At 40.3% G+C, this 27,479-nt stretch overlaps 1 protein-coding gene across 2 annotated transcripts; it reads left to right on the top strand.

Moving 5' to 3' along the window:
- Positions 1–699: 699 nt before the first annotated feature.
- On the top strand, positions 700–27,205 carry NDUFA12 (NADH:ubiquinone oxidoreductase subunit A12). 2 transcript variants are annotated; one of them, XM_043881485.1, is made up of 4 exons: positions 727–883; positions 1,701–1,783; positions 5,998–6,085; positions 26,934–27,205. In XM_043881485.1, the coding sequence occupies exons 1-4, from the start codon at positions 798–800 to the stop codon at positions 27,112–27,114; spliced, it is 438 nt and encodes a 145-aa protein (XP_043737420.1). In that variant the 5' UTR covers positions 727–797; the 3' UTR covers positions 27,115–27,205. The 2 variants fall into 2 exon arrangements, with proteins under 2 accessions (XP_043737429.1, XP_043737420.1); XM_043881494.1 differs by lacking the exon at positions 5,998–6,085 and having other exon boundaries at positions 700–883.
- Positions 27,206–27,479: the final 274 nt, after the last annotated feature.

Below are 27,479 nucleotides of genomic sequence, written 5' to 3'. Positions count from 1 at the left end.
AAGTCCTTGAAAGTAGATACTTAATCTTGTACTTTTCTATTCCTCTTCCTCAATGGCCTACTTACACAACGGTAGTATCAAATATACTTACTTTCAAATGTGGAATAATCATTTTGTGCTTTACATTGAATTCCTTAATGGTAACTTCTTTCTAAAGAAGCTTGGCTCTAGAAAGGATTTTTGGAGTAGTCTGAAGCAATCACTTCAGATGAGGAAACTGAGGTCCCCAAAGGAGAAAACTTCACCTGGGAAACCCTAGTATAGGTGATTTTTCCACTTGTCCTGTCTTCTAAATGGCATCTCTGAAAACTCAGCTCTGGAGGGACAACAACCAAGTTCATCTTCTCGGAGAAGGCAATGGCAACCCATTCCAGTACTCTTGCCTGGAAAATCCCATGGACGGTGGAGCCTGGTGGGCTGCAGCCCATGGGGTCGCGAAGGGTCGGACACGACTGAGCGACTTCACTTCCACTTTTCATTTTCATGCATTGGAGAAGGAAATGGCAACCCACTCCAGTGTTCTTGCCTGGAGAATCCCAGGGACGGCGGAGCCTGGTGGGCTGCCGTCTATGGGTTCGCACAGAGTCGGACACGACTGAAGCGATTTAGCAGCAGCAGCATCTTCTCTGGTAAACGGGCGGAGGCCACAAGAGGGAGCTCCAGACCGGCGCATGCGCAAAACCAACTCCGCCTGCCGCGCGTGCTTGGGAACTTTCGTCGGCTCCCTGCGGCTGAGTGGCTGGTTCCGCCGGTGGGTTTTCCGCGGCGCGCCGGGGAGGCGGGGCCTGCAGGACAAGATGGAGTTGTTGCAGGTCCTGAAGCGCGGGCTGCAGCAGGTCAGCGGCCACGGTGGCCTCCGCGGCTATCTTCGAGTTTTGTTCAGGTAGGCGGCCAGCCATGCTCTTGGCTTCTGGGCCTGGACTTACCCTGGCTGGTTTCTTGGAAAGGGGTTCGGGCTTGGGTCACCTTGGAGCATCCGCAACTCTCCTCAAGGACAACCGGCCAAGTCAGCCTGGCTTCCCCCGGGCGGAAGTCTGTCCCGGGTTCTCCCGGAGAGGGGATCAAAGCTGGCTGTGGAGACAGAGCTGTGACATAGAGGTGAGGGCATATATGGGCTGCACCCCTGCTCTGCTTCCTGGAGAGTAATGAGCCTGCCAGAAGCTCACACTGCGTGACCTTGGGAAACTTTCGGGTTTTTTTCCCCTCCGTCGCTGGCCTTCACTTTCCTTCCGTGTACTGTAAGGAGTTAAACGAAGTGATTACAATTTTCCCCGACTAGTCCTTCAGCTCCGTGAATTGGACGAGCAGCATCGTCCGGGGTAACGGAGTTAGAGACCTAGAGCCGAATGAAAGAGCCAGGTGTCCGTATCATTTTAAGATGAAACACTTTAATTTCCAGGTTTCCTGAAATTTATTGTTAACTTCAGTGCCTCAGGCCTAGGGATAATAGATTCTTAAAGGTAGTCTTGTAATTTGAAGGTATTGCGTCTATATATTTAGTGTATTTAAGGCATATCTGTTGGCTCAGTTTCTCTTCTCTTGTGCTGGGAGTATACAATCGGGGACCATACCCAGCACCTCCTCGTTTTTCCCCTTGGCACAGCTGCCTATGTTTGTGAAAGTTAATACTCTCTCTTTTACCTATGTGTTGTAAATAAATAATCTTTCCAAAATGTCTGTTTTCTTTTGGACATTCCCAGGGCAAATGATGTGAGGGTTGGCACGTTAGTGGGAGAAGACAAATATGGAAATAAATACTATGAAGACAACAAGCAGTTTTTTGGTAAGTTCAGTATTTTGGAGTATAAGTAATGGGAGTGAGATTGGGATTTGATTTTACTTTGTTTTCCATAATGTGCTTTTACAAAGTACTTGTAAAAGGATGAAGAACTCAATAGAAGAAAGAAAAAGATAATCCGCAGGAAGAGAAAACTATGTCACCCACAAAGGCATGAAAAAATGCTCATTCTTACTTTTTATTAAAAGAATACATGATTTTTTTATTTTTCAATTTTTATTGAAATACAGTTGATTTACAGTGTTTCAGGTGTACAGCAGAGGGATTCATGTATGTGTGGATAAATACACATTCTTTTTTTACATTCTCTTCCATTATAGGTTATTACAACGTATTAAGGTCCTTTTTGGTTATCTATTTTATGTATAGTAGTGTGTATATTTTAAATCTAAATCCCTAATTTATCCCTGTCATCCTCACTTGTAATTACAGAAATGCAGCTCAAAAAACAGCATTATCTTTTTTCACCTGTTGAATTTTGAAGTATTTGCCAATCTGATAAATACTTATTGGGGAAATGCCATAAGAGTATATACATTAGGACTTCCCTGGTGGTCTAGTGGCTGGGACTGCACGCTCCCAGTGCAGGGGGCCCAAGTTCAATCCCTGGTCAGGGAACTAGATCCCACATGCCCTAAGAGTTTACATGCCACAGCTAAAGATCCTGCATGCCACAAGGAATATTGAAGATTGCATGTGCCATCACTAAGACCTGGTGTAGCCAGCTAAATAAATATATGTTTTTTTAAGGTATATACATTAGTACAGTCCTTTTGGAGGACAGTCAGTACATTTTCTTAAAATTTACATTGTACATATCTTTTGTCCCAGCACTTCAACTTCTAGGAATCCACCTTAAATATTCTTGCAAAACAAAAACAACCATTGCAGCATTGTTTTACTGGTAAATTCTATAAGCAACATTAATGGTGCATAAGTTGGATACTGATGAATTGCATTTTTTATAATACTTTGTTGTTATTAAGAATGATATAAACCAGTACATTTTATATAGAAAGATGTCAAAGATGTTTGTAACACAAGAAATTCCAGATGCAGAACAATGTTTGATATCCTCATATGAAGAAAATTAAGCTTTTTGTGTTCATATTCCAAATGCTGGAAGGAAATACAAGAAACTTAGTACTATCAGATGGTAAAGTTCCATTCCTCCATGTTAAAACTTTGTAACTCTGAAGTTTACTTCATTAATGTCTCTCAGCCCCAGCTTCCTCATATTATAAAGTAGAATCATAATAATAATATTTGCCTCATAAACTTGTATAAAAAATAGATTAAAAATGAATGGGAGCAGCTTATCCAAATGTAGGACTTCAGCCTCAACAAGATTAATTCTCTGTTGTGAGGGGCTGGTCTGTGCATTAGGGAATGCTAGCATCCTTGGCATCGAGCCACCAAGTGCCAGGGACACTTCCCTTCTGCACTTGTGACAACCAAAAATGTCTCCAGACTTTGCCAAATGTCCCCTGGGGGCAAAGTTGCCCCCTGTTGAGAACCACTGGCCTATTGCTCGGGCTGTAAGTGCTCAAAAAAACATACTACTGTTGCTATTATTATTACCTTCTTGAACTGTTGGAAATTTTTTGCCATGTGCATTTGTTTTTATAATAAAAAAATTATCTTTTGATTGAGATTAAAAGTATCAGAGAGGGAATAATTAGTCTTTATCCAGGGGAAAAACTTACAAGGTGAAATATAATGGCCTTGAGTGCCATGTGCATTCTAAACACATAAAACATACATTATCTATTTTAGTATTTAACATCTACTGGAGGTAAGCACTTGAATCCTCCCCCTCCCTCATTTTACAGAGGAAACTTGGTCATGGACCTTAATAATATTTTTAGGAATATGTAAATCATGTATCCAAGTGTGATTGCATTGGATACAATTTGGTCTACAAGGAGTAAACAGCAATACCTTAACACTCTGTAACCATAATATTTTAATATTTAGGCAAATCATAGTTTTAGGCCTGCAGTTGATTTTAAGAGATTATCAAAAAGCTGTTTTTTTTTTTTTTAATAGAGAAAAAAACTGAGGCCCAAGAAAATGTCTTATCCAGAAGGAACTTAATTAAATAACAGCTAGGTAGTGGGAGAGCCCCAGGCCAAAATTCTTTCTATTCATCGCTTTGTTACAAACTGCTGCTGCTGCTGCTAAGTCACTTCAGTCGTGTCTGACTCTGTGCGACCCCATAGATGGCAGCCCACCAGGCTCCCCCGTCCCTGGGATTCTCCAGGCAAGAACACTGGAGTTGGTTGCCAGTTCCTTCTCCAATGCATGAAAGTGAAAGTGAAGTTGTTCAGTTGTGTCCGACTCTTCTCGACCCCATGGACTGCAGCCTACCAGGCTCCTCCGTCCATGGGATTTTCCAGGCAAGAGTACTGGAGTGGGTTGCCATTGCCTTCTCCATTGTTACAAACTAGTATAATATTAAACTTCCTTCATTTCCCCCCTTTTCTTCTTTCTGTTTTTGCCTCACATTGGAAATATCTTTACTTTTGCTGATTTAAAAAATGATATATTTTGTTGTAAAACATTGAAACTTAGTGTATGAAGTGAAAAAGGAAAGCTTCCTTGTCTCATAGTTTTACCCCACTTTAATAGTGTTTTATATATATATATATATTTCAAGATTCTTCAGTGCATATGTAAGCATTCATTTTTTAAAATTATGTAATGCATGTTGTTTGTAAACTGAAATACTTCTACTTAAAAATCATGGGTCATTTTTCCCATAGTAAGTTGAAGGTATCTACAGCATTCTTTTCTGTTTGAACACTTGTTTTGTGTTTTCTTACTTTACAAATTTTCACACCATTCTTTTTAATAGCAACACTGTATTCCACTGTATGGAAGAACCATTATTTTCTTGAATAGTTCACTATTGGTAGACATTGCCTTCAACTTTTTGCTATTAGAGACATTGCTGCAGTGAACTTGGTTGTAACAATGTCCACATTCACTTGTTTAAGTATTCTAAGAGTAAATTCCTGTAAGTGGAATTGCTGAATCTGAGTATGCTCATTTAAAATTTTGGTATATATAGATTATGAGATTGTTAAAGCCCAGCTCTATCATGGCATCATTTTGCTTATTGGCTTAAAATTCATTACAGGGATGAATTCAGTATTCCCTTTGTGGGGGTGAGGGCAGTGAGGAAGAGATGAAAGAAATTAATGTTTATTATGCACTTATGTGCCTGATACTAAACTAGGTGTGTGTGTGATATTTAATTTTCATAGCAATGTTAAGATGTGGATATAATCATCCACTTTTAATAGATAAAGAAACTGAGGCTCATAACTTGCCTAACAAATAACTTGCCACTGATAATAAATGACAGTCTTGTATAGCACAGGGAATTCTACATAACACACTATAATGGCTTGTTTGGGAAAAGAATCTTAAAAAAGAGTGAATATATATATATAAAACAGATTCACTTTGCTCTATACTTGAAACACATCATTGTAAATCAACTATACCCCAATAAAAAGGAAAAGGAAAAAAAGTGACTGTGTTCATTAAAATACAGGCCTTTGCCTAACAGTTTTGTAAATTGTGGTTAAGCTCTCAGCTGCTTCATAGAAATTTGTTAAAACATGCAGCCATACTATTTGGATAACATGAGCTGTTCTACTTATCTAACCATCATATATAATGTTTACTTATTATGTAATAACCACCAATTTCCTAAAGAATCTCTGATGGTATTTAAAAATATTTATATGGAAACCTGTAGCTCAAATATGATTGCTGTGAATACATTTCTCTTGCCCCAATTTCAGGAGGAGCACTTTTCTCTCCTGAATACCCAGAATGACTGGGAACATGTTCCCCTTCCCTCTCTGATACCCCCTTGGCAGGGGGCCTGGGGGAGAAGCAAGGGTTCTGCACTGTGGAAAAGGCCTGAGCCCCACCCACAGAGTGAGTTCATTGCCCTAGAGGGGTTTTCCTGAGGTGGCCACTAGGTTGTTGATAAACCTTGCCCTGTACTTTTGCCTTCAATAGTACATCCGGGTCTCTGTAGTTCTCTTTCTCTTACATAAGAGCATATAAAAGTCTTTTCTTAATAAAAAGATTACTTTGATACTATGCAATTATGCTGTTTTAGAAAGCTGGTCCTTATCTCCTCACATCTCTCTAAACTACACCTCGATCTTTCCATCCAGGCCGTCACCGATGGGTTATATATACTACTGAAATGAATGGCAAAAACACATTCTGGGATGTGGATGGAAGCATGGTGCCCCCTGAATGGTAGGCTGCATCAGCATTTTATTTTATTTGAGTTGGCAATATTTGTTGCATCACACAAATATTTGTCAAATTTCTATTCCTAAGTTAATCGGTGGTGTTCTGAAGCATCGGTCCCAATTGTGATGGCTGTGTGATTAGTTATCCTAGTACTTAGTAGCTTAAAACAACAATAAGTATTTATCTTGGAGTTTTTGTGGGTCAGAAGTTCAGACAAGACAGAGCAGGGATGGCTTATCTCTGCTCCAGGATGTCTGAGGCTTCAAGAGGAAGACTTAGAGGGATGATGCTGGAATCATCTTGTTACTGATTACATCCCATGGACCCTGATTGAGATTGACTCAGCACAAGCCTTATTCTCTGGCTTAAGAGTGGAGAAGCAGGAACTATGTTCACAGATCAACTTCTTGCCCAGGTGGCAATAGTTGTTGTTCAGCTGCTTGATCGTGTCTGACTCTTTGCGACCCCATGGACTGCAGCACGCCAGGCTTTGCTGTCCTTTACTATATCCCCAAACTCTTGCTCAGACTCTTGTCTGTTGAGTTGATGATCCCATCCAACCATCTCATCCACTGTTGCCCCCTTCACCTGCCCTTAGTCTTTCCCAGCATCAGAATCTTTTCCAGTGAGTTGGCTCTTCACATCAGGTGGCCAAAGGATTGGAGCTTCAGCTTCAGTATCAGTCCTTCCAATGAATACTCAGGATTGATTTCCTTTAGGATTGATTGGTTTGATCCCCTTACAGTCCAAAGGATTCTCGAGAGTTTTTTCGCACCACAGTTAAAAAGCATCAGTTCTTCAGCGCTCAGTCTTCTTTATGGTCCACCTCACACATCCGTAGATGACTACTAGAGAAACCATAGCTTCGACTATATGGACCTTTGTCAGGAAAGTGATGTCTCTGCTTTTTAATACGCTGTCTAGGTTCGTCATAGCTTTTCTTCCAGGGAGCAAGCATCTTTTAATTTCATGGCTGCAGTCACCCTCTGCAGTGATTTTGGAGCCCAGGAAAATAAAGTCTCTCACTATTTCCATTGTTTCCCCATCTGTTTGCCATGAAGTGATGGGATTGGATACGATGATTTTAGTTTTTGAATGTTGAGTTTTGAGCCAACTTTTTCACTCTCTTATTTCACCTTCACCAAGAGGCACTTTAGGTCCTCTTCGTTTTCTGCCATAAGGGTGGTGTCATCTGCATATCTGAGGTTGTTGATATTTCTCCTGGCCATCTTGATTCCATCTTGTGCTTCATCAAGCCTAGCGTTTCTCATGATGTACTCTGCATAGAAGTTAAATAAGCAGGGTGACAATATACAGCCTTGATGTACTCCTTTTCCAATTTTGAACCAGTCCATTGTTCCATGTCCAGTCTTAACTGTTGCTTCTTGACCTGCATGCAGGTTTCTCAAGAGGCAGGTAAGGTGGTCTGGTATTCCCATCTCTTTAAGAATTTTCCACAGTTCGTTGTGATCCACACAGTCAAAGGCTTTAGCATAGTCAATGAAACAGAAGTAGGTGTTTTTTGGGAATTCCTTTGCTTATTCTGTGATCCAGCAGATGTTGGCAATTTGATCTCTGGTTCCTCTGCCTTTTCTAAATCCAGCTTGTACATCTGGAAGTTCTTGGTTCATATACTGTTAAAGCCTAGCTTGAAGGATTTTGAGCATTACCTTGCTAGCGTGTGAAATGAGTGCAATTGTGCAGCAGTTTGAACATTCTTTGGCATTGCACTTCTTTGAGATTGGAATGAAAACACCTTTTCCAGTCCTGTGGCCACTGCTGAGTTTTCCAAATTTGCTGCCATATTACTGAGTGCAGCTCTTTAACAACATCATCTGTTAGGAGTTGAGATAGCTCAGCTGGGATTCCATCACCTCCACTGACTTTTTTTGTCTTCCATGAGGCCCCATGCCTCTGCAGGAGACCCTCAAACACAGGCAGGTCTGGCTCAGCCTCTTGTGGGGGTCACTGCTCCTTTCCCTGGGGTCCTGGTTCACAGAAGGTTTTTTTTGTGTGTTCTCCAAGCGTCTTTGGCTGTATGCATTAGTCTGCCAGGAAAGGTAGGGCTCCCCCCACCCTCAGGAAGTGGGGTGCTGCTTCCTTTTTATCCTTTTTTTGTCATTAATGTCTGGTCATCACTGTTGGTAGGTGTGCCATTTAATATGCTAATATCATAGAAATCAATGTATAAGATGACTCAGGGTCATTATAGTTGGAGGTCAGATTCATTGGTTGGTCTCATCTGGTTCCATCTGAGTCTTTGCTTGTAGCTTCCTTTCTTATCTCTGGACCCTTTAACTTAAAAATTTATGTTCACTTTTACTAAATGTGTGGGTGGAGGTAGTGGATTGTTTGGCTGGTTTTAAGCAAGGACACCCTGGCTGAAGGTGGGGGTTGGAGGGTTTGAGCAAAGACCTGGAGCAGCTCTGACAACAAGTCTGGAGATACGTTCTCTCACCGTCTGGCAACTGATGCTGGCTTTTAACTGGGGGCATGGCTGGGGTGTTGGGTTAGAATACCCTCACGTAACCTGAGCCTCCTCAGGCAAATGCTCTGAGAGAGAGTGACAGGCAGAAGCCACGTCACCTTATCCTAGATGGTGTTGGAAATCATCCAGTACTGAGTGTGCATTCCCTTGGCCGAGGCAGTTAGAAAACTCTGTTCATGTTTAACAGGAGAGGTGTAGACTATCTCTTGATGCAGAGGTGTCACCAATCATATATGTTGGGTTACATAATGGCGTGGCTGTCTTTGAGGAAGTACAGGGTGCTGTAGTATCACTTGGCCGTAGTGAAGAGAAAGGGTGAAAGAGCTCTGGCTCTGATCTTATTCAGCAGTTCAAGCCGATGAGGGCGGCGGGCTGCTCGCTCTCCCCAGCTCCACCGGGGGGTCCAGCCCAGGGTTTCCAGACACGAGTTTTCAAGAGAAAGTGGAAATCTGTATTTCTTTATGAGATTTGTTTTCTGTTTGTTTGTTTTTGACTGTTTGTTTTAAAGATGTTTGTCAGTTTAAATATCGCACTGTCCAATGGAACTTTCCGTGATGATGGAAATGTTCTATGACTGTGCTTTCCACGGGGCTTCCCTGGTGGCTCAGTGGTAAAGAGGCCACCTCCCAGTGCAGGAGGCGCAGGTTCGATCCCTGGTCAGGAAGATCCGCTGGAGAAGGGCATGGCAACCCACGCCAGTGTTCTTGCTTGGGAAATCCCATGGACAGAGAAGCCTGGCGGGCTGCAGTCCACAGGGTTGGGAAGAGTCCAACACGACTTAGTGACTGAACTACAACAAAACCACCAGCCTCATGTAGCCCAGAGCACCTTGAAATGTGGCTAATTGCGACTAAGAAAGTGAACTAATCTAAATTTTATTTCTTTTTTTTTTTTTCATATTTTGTATTTCATCTTTAGTAACTTTATTTGTATGGTTCAAATGATTTTTTTTTCCATTTATTTATATTAGTTGGAGGCTGATTACTTCACAATATTGCAGTGGTTTTTGTCATACATTGACATGAATCAGCCATGGATTTACATGTATTCCCCATCCCGATCCCCCCTCCCACCTCCCTCTCTACCCGATCCCTCTGGGTCTTCCCAGTGCACCAGGCCCGAGCACTTGTCTCATGCATCCAGCCTGGGCTGGTGATCTGTTTCACCCTAGATGATATATATGTTTCAATGCTGTTCTCTCAAAACATCCCACCCTCGCCTTCTCCCACAGAGTCCAAAAGTCTGTTCTGTACATCTGTGTCTCTTTTTCTGTTTTGCATATAGGGTTATCGTTACCATCTTTCTAAATTCCATATATATGTGTTACTATACTGTATTGGTCTTTATCTTTCTGGCTTACTCCATTCTGTATAATGGGTTCCAGTTTCATCCATCTCATTAGAACTGATTCAAATGAATTCTTTTTAACGGCTGAGTAATATTCCATGGTGTATATGTACCACAGCTTCCTTATCCATTCGTCTGCTGATGGGCATCTAGGTTGCTTCCATGTTAATATTTTATTTCAATTAAACAGTCTACTTGATTGGACAGAGTAGTTTTTTGTTTTCTTAAATTAATGTGAGCTAAGGAAAATATGTTTGTAAGATTTCACGTACATACAGTTTTCAACTTCTGGTCCACTGCTTGGACTCCCCAGGAGCATTTACTCCTATCAGTGGTGTCGTTTGAAGATTACGGTGTTGGAGTATGTCTTTAATAAAACTCATTGGCTCTTAACATGAGAAAGCAGCACTGATGTTATTTGCGGCTGGATTTTTGTGCTCTTTTTAATGGGAAATAATAATCTATGGTCTGTTAAAATGTGAGGAGCTTTGATTTTAGGTCTGGAGCTATTTGCCTTCTCTGAAAGGGCATTCTTGTATGTCAGGGGCACTATTTGAGACCACGATCTCAAAGTGGAGTGTTGGCTTTAGGCGACGAGGTATCCTGCAGTTTTCATTTATTTGGTTGATTGTTTTGGGGAGGGGTTGGTCCTGAAAGTGTGTAGAAGGCCTGTGGGCTGGCTTGTTCAGATGGATGGCCATCTCCTTCAGAGTACCTATCTAGATTAGGGGTTAGGGGAGGGAATTGATTTAAATTATGTGGGATGAAACACATTTTAAATCATTAAATAGTTAAAAACCTGAAATGACAAGTACTATTCAGCCAAGCCAATCCTTTTATATGTAAGATCTGAGATCACATAAAAAAGAAGCTGAAAGCTGTAAAAGATACATCACCTGCTAGGGTGCTGCCTGAGGAGAGTTGAGGATACAAAGCTGGGTGTCTTTGTGGAGTGGAGCCCCCTGAGTTCTGAGCACCTTTGATACCCTTGTTTGTAAAGGAAGCTTAAAGACTTGTGATGCGCCTTTGTTAGAGAAAGTAGTTTGGATTAGCTCAGCTGTTTGTTTCTCAGAACCCCCTTTTCTGAGTGAGTGCAATACATTGTAGAGCTCTAATCTTACCTTTGATTTGACCTATGAATAAGTCTGAAGTTGGGTTGATTTTTCTTTCATTAGAGAGCCAGATATTACGTATAAAGTAATGAACTATAGTTTGTCATCTTTATTCATTCAAATACCTTTGGCAAAAAAAAAAAAACCTATCGCATACCTACCGGGTGCCAAGAACAATTGTGGGCACTGAGGATACAACAAGTGAGTGAAACAAAGCCCTTGCTCTCATGAGAGGAAGCAGAAAAATAAATATGTTATGTGTTTTAGGAAACAGTAAATGCCAGGAAGCTGATATTCATAAAGAGATAGAGAGTGAGCGCCTTCTCTCGGTGGGGAGGTGGCTGTTTTATACAGGGGTTAGGGAAGGCTTCTTGAAGAAGTGACAGTTGACAAGGGGAGGGGATTGAGGTGGGGGGAAATGAAGAGTTCCAGACAGCAGAAACCACAGGTGCAAAGACCTTTTGTATCTGAGATGTATTGCTTGTAGTCAAAAGAACAGCAAAGTGGCCAGTTTGGCTGGAATGGAATGAGTGAGGGGAAGATGTCAGGAGAGATGGAGAACTAGCTAGGGCCTACAGTGAAGTGAAGTGAAGTCGCTCAGTCACGTCTGACTCTTTGCGACCCCATGGACTGTAGCCCACCAGGCTTCTCCGTCCATGGGATTTTCCAGGCAAGAATACTGGAGTGGGTTGCCATTTCCTTCTCCAGGGGATCTTCCCGACCCAGGGATCAAACCTGGGTCTCCCGCATTGTAGACAGACGCTTTACCATCTGAGCGACCAGGGAAGTCAGGGCCTACAGTAGCTACATCTAAATGTGGATCTTGAAGTCATGGGTAAATTCTTTGGCTGTTTTTTTAAAGTTCTTAGGAAGTCACTGGAAGGTAAGATAGAGTGTGATCTGTTGTACAGGTTTTTAAATTTTATTTATTTAGTTTTGGCTGTGAGGGGTCTTCTTTGCTGTGCATGGGCTTTCTCTAGTTGCAGTGTGCAGGGGCTCCTCTTCATTGCAGTGTGCAGGCTTCTCATTTCAGTGGCTTCTCGTGTTGCGGAGCGCAGGCTTCGGGAGCTGCAGCTTGAGGGCTCTAAAGCATGAGCTCAGTAGTTGTGGCACACAGGCTTGGTTGCTCCGTGGCATGTGAGATCTTCCTGGACCGGGGATCGAAACAGTGTCCCCTGCATTGGCAGGCAGATTCTTATCCACTGCGCCACCAGGGAAGTCCTGTTTTACAATTTTTTAAAAATTGGGAACAATCCCAAATTTTCTGAAAAGTTCCAAGTACTTGAATCATCCCAAAGTAAGTTTCCAAAATGATGTCATATTACAACTGAATTAACTTTAGTATATAATCCCTACAAACAAATACATTCTCCTACATACATAGCTACAGTGTAGCTATCAAAGTTAGGAAATTAACAGTGCTACACCACTGCTGTGTAATGGTCAGACCCTGTCTCAGGTTTCATCAGTGTTCCCAACAGTATCCTATATGGCAAGAGGATCTGGTCATGGCTTTCATGTAGACCTTATTTCTCTCTAGTCTCTTTCACACTGGATTGGTTCATCAATTTTTCCTTGATTTTTATGATCTTAATGCTTTATAAAATTACAGGCCAAAAAAAAAAAAAAATTACAGGCCAGTTGTGTTGAGGAGCGTCCCTCAGTGTGGGTTTGTCCAGTGTTTTCTCATAACTTGATGCCAGCCATGGATCTGTGGTAGGAATGTCAGAAGCAATGTCAGGTTCTTCTTGTTGCATTTTATTAATGGCTTCTGATTTCCCCAGATTTCTGCATTCTAAAGTTACTCATTTTCCCTTTACAGTTAGCATTTTATGGGGAGAAACTTTGAAGTTATGTAACTATCCAGTTATTCAACAAACTTTAATTTATTTATAGCAGTATGAACTGTTATTTTAATCAATGGGTTATATAGTCCATTAATGGACTTCCCAGGTGGCACTAGTGGTAAGGAACCTGCCTGCCAATGCAGTAGACATAAGAGACACAGGCTCCATCCCTGGGTTGGGAAGATCCCCTGGAGGAGGGCATGGCAGCCTATTCCAGGATTCTTGCCTGGAGAATCCCCACGGGCAGAGGAGCCTGGTGGGCTACAGTCCATAGTGTTGCAAAGAGTCAGACACAACTGAAGCAATGCAGCAGCAGCATAATCTGTTAATATAATTTGTTCTTTTATTGCTCAAATTGAACTCAGTTTTACCAGTAGGAGTCCATTCGGTCTGGTCCTTTTAAAACATCTCCAACATTCTTGGAGCACATTCTTTCTGACAAAAATTTTCCAGGTTCATCTTATGTTTTCCCCGTCCCACCCATGAAAACAGCCATTTCTTTGAGGAGCCCCATGTTTGTTTTGTTTTCTTGCTGTTTTTCAGTAGAGAATAGTATTTAGAGACTGTTATAATATCTAAGTGCAAGGTATGCTCACTGCTGTTGGGGCATCACTGCTCCCAGCCCGTCTGAGTGGACAAGCTTAGTTTGCTCTGACGATTGTGTGTGTGTGTGTATATATCTATATCTCTATCTTTTTTAGTCTACATATTGAAAACCATGCATCCCCAGCAATGCCACTGAATCCAGTCCAACACCACAGGTTATGTTCCAGTTGTTGCTCTTTCCATATTTCTGTTTCTTTTTTTTTTTTAAATAGAGTTACTTATTTGATGAATTCCACTCTACGTATTTTAGTTCTCATTGCTTCCTTCCCACTCTCCACCTCTGAACTCCCTTCTTACCCCACTTTGCTTCCAACACCCCACATCAACTTGGCATCTCCCCCTACCTCCCCACGTGGATGCCTTCTTCTCCCCAGGCAGGCTCTGTCACCTTACTAGTCTGTTGCCACACTCCTCCTCTCCACCCACTGTGCCAAGCAGACAGATACTCATTTTGCTTAGCCCCACCTAATGGCTCTTGGGGGCTTTCCTGGTGGTACAGTGGTAAAGAATCTGCCTGCCAATGCAGGACCCGCAGTAGACACGGGTTCATTCCCTGGGTCAGGAAGATCCCCTGGAGGAGGAAACAGCAACCCATCCCAGTATTCTTGCTGGGATTATCCCAAAGGATGGACAGAGGAGCCTGGTGGGCTGTATAGTCCCTGGGGTCGCAGAGTCAGACATGACTGAGCACACACATGCAGTTGTCTACTTCTGTGTAACAGATTTTTCAAGTTTAGTTTAAAACAATAAACATTATCTTACAGTTTCTGTGGGTAAGAGTTTTGAGTGCAGCTTAGCTGGATATCTCTGGCTTAGACTCTCTCACAGGCTACACAGAAGATACCGTGTGTTTGTTGCTGCTGCTGCTGTTCAGTGGCTCAGTCGTGTCTGACTCTTTGCGGCCCATGGACTGCAGCACGCCAGGCTTCCCTGTCCTTCACCATCTCCTGGAGCTTGCTCAAACTCATGTCCCTTGAGTCAATGATGCCATCCAACCATCTCATCTTCTGTCATCCCCTTCTCCTCCTGCCTTCAATCTTTCCCAGCATCAGGGTCATTTCTAATGAGTCAGCATCAGGTGGCCAAAGTATTGGAATTTCAGCTTCAGCATCAGTCCTTCTAACGAATATTCAGGGTTAATTTTCTTTAGGATGGACTGGTTGGATCTCCTTGCAGTCCAAGGGACTCGCAAGAGTCTTCCCCAACACCACAGTTCAAAAGCATCAGTTCTTTGTCACTCAGCTTTCTTTGTGGTCCAACTCTGGCATCCATACAAGACTACTGGAAAAACCATAGCTTTGACTATATGGACTTTTGTCAGCAAAGTAATGTCTCTGCTTTTTAATATGCTGTCTCAGTTGGTCATAGCTTTTCTTCCAAGGAGCAAGCATCTTTTAATTTCATGGCTGCAGTCACCATCCACAGTGATTTTGGAGCCCAAGAAAATAAAGTCTGTCACTGTTTCCATTGTTTCCCCATCTCTTTGCCATGTGAGGCTGCAGTCATAATGAGGTTTACATTTGGAAGGATCCACTGTCAAACTCATTCACGTGGCTGTAGACAGACCTTAGAACACTCGTGTCGGCCTCCCCTCAAGACTACCTCATGATGCGGCAGCTGGTTTTCCCAGGGTTACAGTCAGGAGCAGATGAAAGGGAGCACCATAGTTGGAAGCCACAGTCTTTTTAAACCTAATCTCAGAAGTGATACCCCACACTGGTGCTGTATTCTGTTGGTTAGAGTTGAGTCCATCAGTCTAACCCACACTCAAGATAACTAACTCAGGATAACTAACCAGACTCAAAAGATGTGTCCACCAGGAGGATGTGGTCACTGAAAGTCATCTTAGAGGCTGCCCACCACAGAGACGCATTTTGAAGTAAGATGGACTCAACTAGATTTGCTGATAGATTGGATTTTGAGAGAAAAGGGTAGCTTCAAGATTTAGGCCTGAACTACTAGTGGTATATTAGCCGTGAAGAGGAGGAGCAGGCAGGATGGGAGAAGCAGAATTGGAAGGGGTAATCGAGAGTTCATCTGAGATCCCTGTTAGACAGCCAAGTGAGTGTGGTGGGTAGATAGTTGAAAACATTAGTCGGGAGGTCAGAATAGAGGTTGGTGATTTTACTTAGCATGGTATGCAGTTTTCATAAATTATGGGTAAAAGGGTTGAGAGACTCTGATCTTCAGTTAAATATCTAGCTCTGTTACCCTGGAAACCAGGTTAGATTGTATCAGTCATATTGCTGGATAAAACTGATCCTTGATTGGCAAACTGCATCTAGCTTGAGAGGACCTACAAATGCCTGATGAGTTAGGTGTGTTTGGGCTCCCCTGTCTTGTTGCTCTGAGAACCGGTATGTCCCTGCTGGGAATGGCAGTCCTGGAGCCGTGCCTGTGTAGTTGTTAGCAGAGATGTTAGCTTTTGTGGACGTGAAGCTTTAAAGTCAGGGCGGCTCCTGCCCCTGCCTCTGTGGTTCTCATCTCCCTTGAGCCTGTGCTGTGTCATCTAGAGAGTCAAAGACAACAGCTTCTGGATGTCTGGGTGAGCCACGGCCCCTGGATGAACTCCTGCAGGGACTCCCGGCGGGAGGAGCACCCGATGTGTCCCTGTGTTCCTCAGGCTGTGGCTCCTGCACTCGGCCCTTCTGAGTTGTCAGGCGCCCTCTGTGGCCTCTGACGGCCTCTGAGTCTGTTGAGTAGTTACCTAGTCTCACCTAGGGAAGGATTTCCCTTCAGAGGCATCCTTTCAGTGTTTTTGGTAGAACCAGGGCATATTTTTAATGAACTTGTGGCTCACTTAACGTTCCCCATCTTTGTGGTAACATGAGAAATTGTGTGGGAAAATGAGTTCACTTTGTCGGTCTTGTCTCAAAGCTTTCATTTTCTTTGAGCGTGTCAGCAGCCGGTGAGGTCTGTCAGCAGGTAAACAAAAGGTGTCCATGGCGGTGCAGACATCTTGGATGGCCAGTGGAGCCACGTGAACCTTGAAAATTAATGAAATTATTGCCTAGAGCCCAGCACAGCACCCAGCTTACACATAGTTCATGCCATCCAGTGAATATTTATTGAGCACCCCACTATGTTTCAGGTACTCATGGGTTTGTACATTTATACGGATGAAAATATATAAGAGCCTGTCCTGGAGTTTATAGTCACTTAATGAGTACTGACTGGTAGACTAATACTGTATTGTAACTTACAATCTGTTATTTTTCTTTGTTACAGTACCTTCCTTTTCTTCTCTGTTTTATTCATTTAAAGTGAAAGTGAAGTCTCTCAGCCCGACTCTTTGCGACCCCATGAACTGTGGCCCACCAGGCTTCTTCTCTGTCTGTCCATGGGATTTTTCCAGGCAAGAGTACTGGAGTGGATCGCCATTTCCTTCTCCAGGGGATCTTTCCAACCCAGGGATCGAACCCAGGTCTCCCGCATTGTAGGCAGACGCTTTTACCGTCTGAGCCACCAGGGATGTCCTTTATTCATTTATGGAGTCAGCAATTAGATTTTAATTTCTCCTTTAACTTGATTGAATAGAATACTCAAAGTCTTTATTTCAGTGGATTACAAGTACTGTCTTATACCATTTTGGAGTACTCTTAATTTTATCTCTAACTTAGCTAATTGCCACCATCTATGCAGTAATGCACAATAATATTTATATTCATTTTTATGGTAGTAAACCAAGTAAATAATCAGTATCTACATGAACTTTGACATGATAAAATTGTTGTTGAATACCAATAGAAAATTTGGACAGTTTTTTGCATAATAGTATAAAATTGCTGTTTTCATTTACATCAGGAGAAACAAAGTTTTGTTTGTGTGTGGTTTGAAATATTTGAACTCTGAAATCCTGTAAGCCAAGTTAAAAAAGAAAAAACCTTGGCTTGCCTGGATTTTTCTTTACTGTGGATATACTTTTTTCCCACTTGGTGGCGCCTTCTGTTCATTTTAAAGTCAATGTCTTTCCTTCTTCCGTGTAGTGCACTGGTCTCTCCTTCTCATATATTAATTTTTCTTATTAAAATTAATGGTTAAATTACTCAAGTAATACATAAGTACTTTTTAAAAGAAATTATAGCTTATGTTCAAAAGTTTTCGTTTTTGTTTTTTTTTTACAGAAAATAATTTTGTCCTTGAAGATTTTTTTAGTGCCATGGTGACACTCACAATGGTTTTTCTTTTGTAGGGTTAATTTATTTAGAATACCTAGCACAGTTCATAGGGTTGCAAAGAGTCGGACATGACTGAAACGACTTAACACACACACACAACATCATTTTAGTCCACTTTTTTTTTTTTCCACTTGACAGAAGGTGTTCTAGAAGGCTTTGTAGAGAAGTGAGGTAGCAGGTGGGGAGGATTACCTGGAGGTGATTACTTGGGGCTTGAGAGACTGGGTGGGTGGTGGTCCCTTTTTAGGATGGGAAGACTAGGAGAAGGGTAGCCTGTGAGGGTGGAGGGTAGGAATCAGAAGCCTCATTTTTGGATGTAGGAAATTTGAGATACCTGTCAGAAATCCAAGTGAACAATTATGTTAAGTAACAGCAGGATAGATGAATCTGTAGATTAGGACAGAGGTCAAGCCGGTAAAGAATAAGTAGTTAATAGCAAAGTAAGGAAGACAAGAGAGATTAGCATTTCAACAATCATAGGAAGTCTAACTGTTGATTTTTGCTGAGAGGTTAAGTAATATAAGGACAGAGAAGTGTCCACGTGCATTTGGCAGTGTGAACTTCATTGAATCTAAATGAAATCTGTTTTTGAAAAAAATGTGGAGAGATGAGAAAAATTTTTAAAAATCTGTTGGGTGGGCGGGGGTAATCCACATACCCTCCTAAGAGGCAACCACGGTCAGCATTTGCCACATTTCCTTTAGTCTTTTTAAATAAATATTTGTGTTAGTTGTGTTCCTAATCATTCAGTTTTATTTACTGTTTTTTTCAGTCTATAAGCAAATTTCCTTGTTATTAAAAAGAATCCTTGTAATCATGATTGTAAAAATGTACAGTTGTTATAGATAACTTAGAAAATCCACAGAAGGACAAACAAAAATAAACTAATTCCTTAGCCAAGAAATAAGCACTGTTAAGGTTTTGTTCGATGACTGAACAGATACCTGTTTGTCTGCTTTTGAGTAGAGGAATGTTTTCAAAGGACCACAATGTGGAGAACAGGTTGTAGTTCATTGGTTGCGTCTTCTTTAGAAGATTTGTGATTATAAATATTAATCACTATATATAGGTAAATGTGTGTATACAAATACATTTGTTATTTACAATATTTTGTTTCTCTTCCCCCTCCCTCACTTAATATAGCACAGATGTTTTCACTTAATATGCTGTTTGTCAGTTTGAGTGTCTTAGTGTAGAGGGGCTTTAAATATAGACAGGACTAATGGCAATTTGGGTTTAAAATGAATATTCTATTAACTGTAGCTGCAAACATGAAAATGTAGTTGCTCTTAAGCGTTGAGGATTTGTTTATGAATAGGATAACAAGATTAGTAACTTGAATATTTGTGCATAAAAATAAAAAACAATTATATTCTCTTGTTCTTTGATGAATGGTTAATAAACTCTAATGGAAAGAATTAAATTCTCCTAAGGAGTTATCTCCATGTGCAATGTTAGTTAATTACATCCCTTTAAGCATTTTAGGGCACATTTATAAATGTAATGTATTTGATTTTTTAAAATATCTTCAGATGCCCAGGGTAGGTAGATTAATGAACCCATTAAGCAAAATGTTCCTAAGCCCTTAAATGACTCTTGTTTATTCAAGCCAAAAATTTAAGGGTCCTTTTAAACTCTTTCTCTAGTAACCATTCTATCAGCATGTTCTTTCTGCTTTATTTTCTGAAAATATTCCATGCCTAATCACAACATCTGTGGCTGTTATCCCAGTCCAGAACACAGTAATGTCTTGCCTGGACTTCTGCAACCACTTAACTGGTTGGCTTAAATTCTTACAATATACCAGTATTCCCAACATACTAAGTGGTCATGTGTGTGTGTGTGTGTGTGTGTGCATGCACATGTGCATGCAGTTGCTCAGTCGTGTCCGACTCTTTGTGACCTTATAGACTATATAGCCAGCCAGGCTTCTCTGTCCATGGAATTTTCCAGGCAAGAATACTGGAGTGCATTGCCATTTCCTACTCCAGGGCATATTCCTGACCCAGGGATCAAACCTGTGTCTTTGCATGTCCTGCATTGGCAGACAGATTATTTACCAGTTCGCCACCTGGGAAGATGATTAAGTGATTAGAGTGATTATTTTAAAATGTTAACTCAGATTATATCAGTACTCTGTTCAGAACTCTCCATTGGCTTTCCATCGTGATGAGAATTAAAATTCCAGCACCTTACTTGGTCTGCAGGGCTTCCCTGATAGCTCGGTTGGTGAAGAATCAGCCTGCAATGCAGAAGACCCCGGTTCAATTCCTGGGTTGGGAAGATCCGCTGGAGAAGGGATAGGCTACCCACTCCAGTATTGTTGGGATTCCCTTGTGGCTCAGCTGGTAAAGAATCCACCTGCAATGAGAGAAACCTGGGTTCGATCCCAGGGTTGGGAAGATCCCATGGAGAAGGGAAAGGCCACCCATCCCAGTATTCTGGCCTGGAGAATTCCATGGACTGTCTAGTCCGTGGGGTAGCAAAGAGCCGGACACGACTGAGCGACTTTCACTTCACTTGGTCTGCAAGGCCGTATGCCATCCTGGCCCTTCCAGGTCTGTGTGCCCTGCCCAGTTCACCAGCCTGCTGACTCTTGACTCATTAGCCACATTGGCCTTCTGGCTTTTCCTCAAGGAGTGACCACACTGCCACCTCAGTCACTTCGCACCTGATGTTTCCCCAGGGCGCTCGGCTCATGCCCTCGGGTTGTTCGGTGTCTGCTCCTTAGACTGCCCGAGGGGAAGAGCCCCGTCCTTCTCTCGGTGTTTCTCCAGCTGCCGTGCTTCTTGGTAAGAATCTTGTTCACCGTTGTGATGCTAATGCCTAAATCAGTGTCTCACACGTAGTAGGTGCTCAGTAAACATTTGTTAGATGAATGTGGGCTTACTGTTTTACTTGAAACAACTGTTGTTTTGCTTTTTGGATACAGTAATTTTATTTGCTTCTGCTAGCTGATCCAAAAATGGGATATCTGTCACTTCTTTTATAGCTTTTCTATGAATTTGAAGCTGTTAATATATTTACCTCTGAATTCCACTCTAACTTCAGCTTGTCTTTTTTAATATCTTGTCCCACTGAATTGTATCTTAGTCTTTTAGAATGTTATTTTCCTAAATAAATTGCCATCTCTCAATGCCAGAGAATATTGTCTTCCTCTTGATATATCTGCTCAATGTGTCCTTCTTCAGATAATAAGTGTTGTATAAAATACTCTGAATTGAAATTAATGTTACTCAGTACAGTGGGTTGCAGGTTATTTTCAAAATAGTTCCTTCCTAATGTTTATTTTCTTATTTCCAGAAAATAAGAATAACACATTTTATTCACTATTCAATGTAACATTTTAACAAAGATGTGTCGTTGGAAAATTTCATACCTGATTGTGGAAATAAACTGTGTAGTTTGGTGAACAAAGAACTACTCTGCAATTTCCAGACAAAATCTATTTGATGTTCACAGGTTATCAAAGTATAAAATATGCCAGACATAGTCATATGTAGAAATTTTTGAGGTTTCTAAATTAGAAAAATAGTTTGAACTTTTTCTATGTAACTATAGTGAAAGACGTGCTGTGGGAGTGACGTAGGAAGAATTTCCATTAAGGTAGACTGAGAGAAACAGTCTATCTGCTACTAAAACATTCAGTACTTTAAAGAGAGTGATTTTTTTTTTTAAAGTGATGGCCTAAAGTGGGATAAATGGGGTTAGAAGTAGAAGAACCTACTTAATAGTCAAGTAAATGACAGATGACTTCAAGGAGGATTTAAAAACCTGCTAGTTGTTTTGAATTAGGATTTTAATTTTTAATAGCTTTCTTTTGTCTTACAAAGTAGTACATGTTTGTTACAGAAAATTCAGAAAATAAAAAGTCACCTATTATCCTACCACACAGAGACAAACTACTGTTGATATTTTGATATATATTCTTCTCATTTCCCCTTTTCCTATACATACATATCCTTTGTTTTTGTTTTTAATGTAAGTGGATTTTTTAAAGTGGTAGCCTGTGTTTGAATCCTGGCTTCACTATCATGGGCAAGTTGTTTTTAAACTCTTGGTGTTCTAGTTTATTCATTTATTAAATCAGGTTAATAACATCTGTCTCCTAGAGTTGTTTTAAGAATTAAATGAGTTAATATTTTGTTTAGAACAGTGCCATGACTTGACAAATGCTATCTAGTATCGTTCAGTAAATTAAGTAAATAACCTGCTTTTTAAGCTTAACATTTGGTGAGCATTTTCTCAAGTCATAAAATATTCTCTGTTAACATAATATTTACTAAGACTTTAATTCTCTGTCATGTGGATATGCCCTGAGTTAAAGTGTTCCGTATATTCTTGTTTTGTTCTTTCTGTGTTTTTACTGTTATAAGTATAACTTTGGCCAGTATCCTTGTATGTAAGCGTTTATCCACACATCCTATTTTCTTTCTTTTTTTTTTTTTTTTTGCTACGCTTGGCCTTCATTGCTGTGCATAGGCTTTCTCTAGTCATGGCTCACAGGCTCTGGAGTGCTGGCTCAGTATTGATCGCGCACCAGTTTTGTTGCTCCATGGTATGTGGGATCTTCCCGGACCAGGGATTGAACCGGAGTCCCCTGCATTGGCAGGCAGATTCTTAACCACTGGACCACCAGGGAAGTCCCATACATCCTATTTTCTATGGCACATTCCTACAAGTAAAATTGCTGAGTCCAGAAGTGTACATGTAAGTGTTTGGTACCTGCTGCCAAATTACCCTCAGTTGACATTCTCAGGGTAAATACATTCACAGTATGTGAGTTTGATTTCTCTATAACTTCACCAATACTAGATATTATTTTATTTTTAAATCTTTACCAGCTTAGCAAGTAAAAAGTTATATCTTGTTTTAATTTTTATTCCCTTGGTTGAACTTTTTTGTTGTTTATCTTTTTTCTTTTTATGACTTATCTTTTAACATCATTTATCTGTTTTGCTATTGGATGTTTCACTTTTTCTGTTTTGTAGTGATAGGTGAACTACTTTTCTGTATATTTCCGCGTTTCTTTTATTTTTTAATCTTGTTTTCAGAGTTTCAGGACATAAACATACTTTAATTTTTATGTAATAAAATTACCATTTTTTTTCTTTATGGCTTTTGGACTTTGATGTTAAGCTCAGAAATGGTCCTTCATATTCTGTTAGTATCAACACATCTTATGAATATAAATATTCTTGCACTTTTCTGTCAACAAAATTAATTGTCCTAGCATAATTTATTGAGAAAAATTAATTTTCCCCAATAGTTTGATATGCCAACCTTACCTTATATCCTTAAGTCTAGGGGATTTTGTTCTATTATTGTACTTTTGTACCAAATTCTTAGTATAAAGTTTTTGTACCAATTTTTATATTGTTCTAATGTCAGTGACTTTAAAGTCTGGTATTGCCAGCCTTCCTGATTGTTGTGTTTTCAAAGTGTTCTTAAGATAGGCTTGCAGCTGATCCTTAGAATTATAATTGTCAAACCCTATTGAGATTTTGATTCAGATTGCATTTAATTAAAAACAGTAATTACTGAGCTAACGAAGTTTGAGTTGGCTATCTTGTAATGAATTATTTTGGGTTTTTATTTTGTTGAATATATCAGTCTTATCCTATGGTTAGATGGATCTCAGGATTTTGACAGATACTTAAGTGCTGTCATCATCCGAGCCAGTTTTCATCTGTTGCTTGTATTTAAGCTCCTGATCACGATGTTGTTTTCAGCTGCTGGGAAGCTGTTCAAGCCTCAGCTGTGTGACATACATGCTGTGGGACCTGGGGAAGGTGGTTTCAACTCTGTTTCCTCAATTTTAAAATACAAAGTACTTAGTACTAACTGACTGGGTGATATGCATGAGAATGTTTCATAAACTGAAGTGGGGTGGAGTAATAACAGTTTTAGTATAATGAATATTTTTACCCCAGAAAACATTCTGGAGGGTTTGTGTGGTTTTTCTTAGTCTGTTTTTGTGTGTGTTTGATTTTTTCTGTTTTCTGAAAATTTGAAAAATCTTTGGTGTGTCCAGGCTCAGTGAGGTTAGGTGAAAATATCTGAAACATGAGCACAGACTCCAGCCTTGATTCCCAAAGTCAATAATGTCTATTATCCAAGGGAAAGACTCAAAACAGCCTATATTTTTGTTGCTGTTATTTGTTAATGTTTTATTTCTGAAAAGGAAAACTAAACTTTTTATCTTTGTTATTAATATCCATCTTAAAGATCATTTACCACACACTCTGTTTTATATGGTGTATATTTTTATTTCTTAAATTTCCTATTAGGCTGTTTTATTCTTTCTTCAGAAATAAATCCCTCCATTTTGTACTTAAGTGGCTAACAACCTCAGGCTTAAGTAGTATGCTTTCAAAGAAAGAGAAGGTCTTCTTTTCCTGTTCTTTTCTACACTTCTTTTTGTGTTTCAGTCTTTCTATTTTCCTCATGAACAACTGAAAATTGGATCAACCACCTGTGGGATTTATTTCCATTTGAGTTGTGTTGTAATTATGGTTTAATATCTTTGTTGTTAATTTTGACATACTTGGATATATTTAAGTACTAAGTTTTTGCGAAGAGTTGACTCATTGAAAAAGACCCTGATGCTGGGAGGGATTGGGGGCAGGAGGAGAAGGGGACGACAGAGGATGAGATGGCTGGATGGCATCACCGACTCGATGGGCATGAGTTTGAGGAAACTCGGGGAGTTGGTGATGGACAGGGAGGCCTGGCGTGAGTCGGACACGACTGAGCGACTGAACTAACTAACTAATCTGTTTTCATTACAAATATTTCTCTCTTCTGTATTTATAACTTTTTGCCTTTCTGCCAGTCTCCTTATTTATAGTCTCACTGACTTTATCATCAAGTTTAAGTTTATATTTTGTCCTGTAATGTAATAACAGTGGTATGAAATTGAAGTGGGTCTGATGCCAGCCCAACAGAGTTTTCTAGGCAATACTCTTAGTCCATTGGTGCCTTTAATTAATTGGAATAAAAATGACCCAAATGCAAGCCTGTTTTGCACAAACTCTTCAGTGTGAAAATCTAAAAGATATTGTTTCTTTAGGCTTTATTTAATAATATAGTTCTAATAGAAGGGTAATATTAGGCTAGCAAATTATAAACATTTTCTTATTTCTTGTAGCTTCTTATTCTAACATAATGAGAATAAATTATTGTTTACTCATTCCCTGACTCCAGCCAATAGTCTTACAAGATGAACATTTTCAGATTTTATATGTTGGCAGTAAAAATTTCTTTTAGTTTTCTTTCCCTTTTTTGGCCTCACAGTGCAGTCTGTGGTATCTTAGTTCCCTGACCAGGGATTGAACCTGGGCCCTTGGCAGTGAAACCACTGAGTCCTAACCACTGGACCACCAGAGAATTCCCTCCTCTTTTAGTTTTCCATCTCTTTTTAGCATTTTCTATCTCTCTGTGAGCTCTCAGTTAAGTTACTGAATGGGCATATAAAAGCTTTGGACTCTGCTTCTTGAAATATCATTTTAACTTTCAGGAGTCTTGATGACAATTATTTGAATAAAAATGGCTCAGACAGTAAAGAATCTGCCTGTGGTTCAGGAGATCTGGTTTCAGTCCCTGGGTTGGGAAGATTCCCCTGGAGAATCCCATGGACAGAGGAGCCTGGCAGGCTACAGTCCATGGGGTTGCAAAAAGTCGGACATGACGGAGCAACTAACGTTTTTTGAACACACTTTTTTGTAGTTACTCAGGCTGACCCAAAAGGCAAAAGTTAAACATTTCTGCTGCGCCTTGACTTACAGAAAAGCCCTGGTGAGCAAGAGCTTTGGTTTTCTCAGCTCATCCCTCCCGCAGGTGCCTAGTGGGGCCCGCCTCACCACCAGTGTCTGTAATAGTCATGGTTTATTGGTCCAGGCTACTTTCACTAATCCCCGTTTTCCTTTGGAGGATGTGAGAGAGAAAGCAGCCAGACTTCCTCATTCTTCATTGTGTTAGCTGGTTTTGATATAATTATCTTTAGACACAAACATAGCAACTGTAATAATATTTTATTGATCTTAGATAATTACCTAGCTGTATCTATCAATTACTGTTAGCAAATATTCTTAAACTTACATAGCAACATGAATTTTTCTTATTAGCTTTAGTCTTAGTTATTTTACTGAAACTTCCTTGACGTGCCCATTCCTCTCTAGCTGGGTAATCCCCCCTGACCACACCCCACCCCACCCCTTTTTTTCCCTAGGAGCTGCAAATCTGTGCCTGTCCCCTCATTCCCTTTTCCTTTTTTAAATGTTGTGACATGAGGAAATGTCTTTTATTTTATTTATTTATTTTTTTAGAGTTCAGTAATGTTTATTTACATTTTTTTTTCTTAGAGAGTCATCTTTGTCTTTCTTTTTTAATTTTTTCTTCTTTTTTTTTTTATCTTTGTCTTATGAACTGAGTCTTGTTATGAATTCTCTCTCCCCTTCCTCTCCCATGTAAATTCAGCTTGGTTTTCTGCTCAGTTCTACTCTTTGTCCCTTGGACTTAGTTTCTTTCTTTTCTGTTATTAGAGTTTTCTGTAGTCCAAGGAAACACCCGGCTTCCTTCTTTAGGCCTGATTTCTGGCACCTCCCCCAACGTATCTTTTGACAAACACTTGAAGCTGAAACACTCGTGAACTTTGGGCTGTAGTTGAACAATTTTATTATAACAAACTGTATGTCCTCTAGTGCTCAGACTTAAGCTTTGACTTAAGATGCATGCAGAGACCCTCTTCTTCAACAGGAGCCTCAAGGGTTTCAAACTAGAGCTTCATGAACCAGAGCATCCTGAGCATACTGAAACTGCGGATGCAGCCTCTAGCATCTAATAGTAATGCTGTACGTCATCAGTTCTAAACTACATTTTTATATCTAAAATTAAGATACATGTTATAATCAATAGTGCCACAATTTAATTAGCAGCATCTTCTTTTCTTTCTTAGTGATACATAAAATAATGGTGTATCTTAAAATTGATGGGGTCCAAGATTTAATGACATATAATAATCATAAAAGCATTAGCTAACATTTGTTGAGTACCTACCGTGCACAGGAGTATTATCTGATTTAATCCTTATACTTTCCTTAGAAAGAATGTTCAGATGAAACAACCAAGGCATAGGAAAATTCAGCTAGTTAGTGATAGAGCTGAGATTTGAGCTCAAGCAACATAACTCCAGAACTGCTCTCTTAGCTCTCTTCCTCCTACACTAGGCTGCCTCTTCATAACTGTCTTTTTTTTTTTTCTTCTCTCTTTAAGGCATCGTTGGCTTCACTGTATGACTGATGATCCTCCAACAGTAAAACCACCTACTGCTCGTAAATTCATTTGGACAAACCATAAATTCAATCTGAGTGGCACTCCACAACAGTACGTACCTTATTCCACCACTAGAAAGAAGATTCAGGAGTGGGTCCCACCTTCAACACCTTACAAGTAAAGACAACGAAAAGCAATTTACATGTAAAATATGGGGCTTTTCCTATAATTGTACTGCTTACTGTTAACTTGATTAAAGTTATTTGATTAGACAGTGTCTTTTGTGCTTTTTTGTCCTTAACTTTGTTATTTATCAGCTGCAAAATAGAAGCTTACAAACATGGGTAAGTAAGTAAGAAGTAGACTTCCACTGGGGCAGCTGTGTGGTTTCCAGTCCCGTCACCTGTGTGATTGTGTCTGAGCTTTGTGACCCTGCCTTGCTGCCATAGCTGATTGATAGGGGAGACCTAACACTGAGTTGAGCCAAACAGATCTTCTCATGGGAATTTGAAATTTGAATGGACAGACTAAGAGACACCAAAGTTG

This window comes from Cervus elaphus, chromosome 3, assembly GCF_910594005.1.
Source record: "Cervus elaphus chromosome 3, mCerEla1.1, whole genome shotgun sequence".
Taxonomy (NCBI): Eukaryota; Metazoa; Chordata; class Mammalia; order Artiodactyla; family Cervidae; genus Cervus; species Cervus elaphus.
Note: the sequence above shows the minus strand (reverse complement) of the source record. Positions and strands in the feature narration are given on the sequence as shown.

Excerpts from the sequence above, each read along its gene's own strand:
- NDUFA12 (XM_043881485.1), top strand. The coding sequence starts at position 798 with ATGGAGTTGTTGCAGGTCCTGAAGCGCGGGCTGCAGCAGGTCAGCGGC. Across the intron at positions 884-1,700 it reads TATCTTCGAGTTTTGTTCAG|GGCAAATGATGTGAGGGTTG; the intron begins GTAGGCGGCCAG and ends GGACATTCCCAG. Across the intron at positions 1,784-5,997 it reads AGACAACAAGCAGTTTTTTG|GCCGTCACCGATGGGTTATA; the intron begins GTAAGTTCAGTA and ends CTTTCCATCCAG.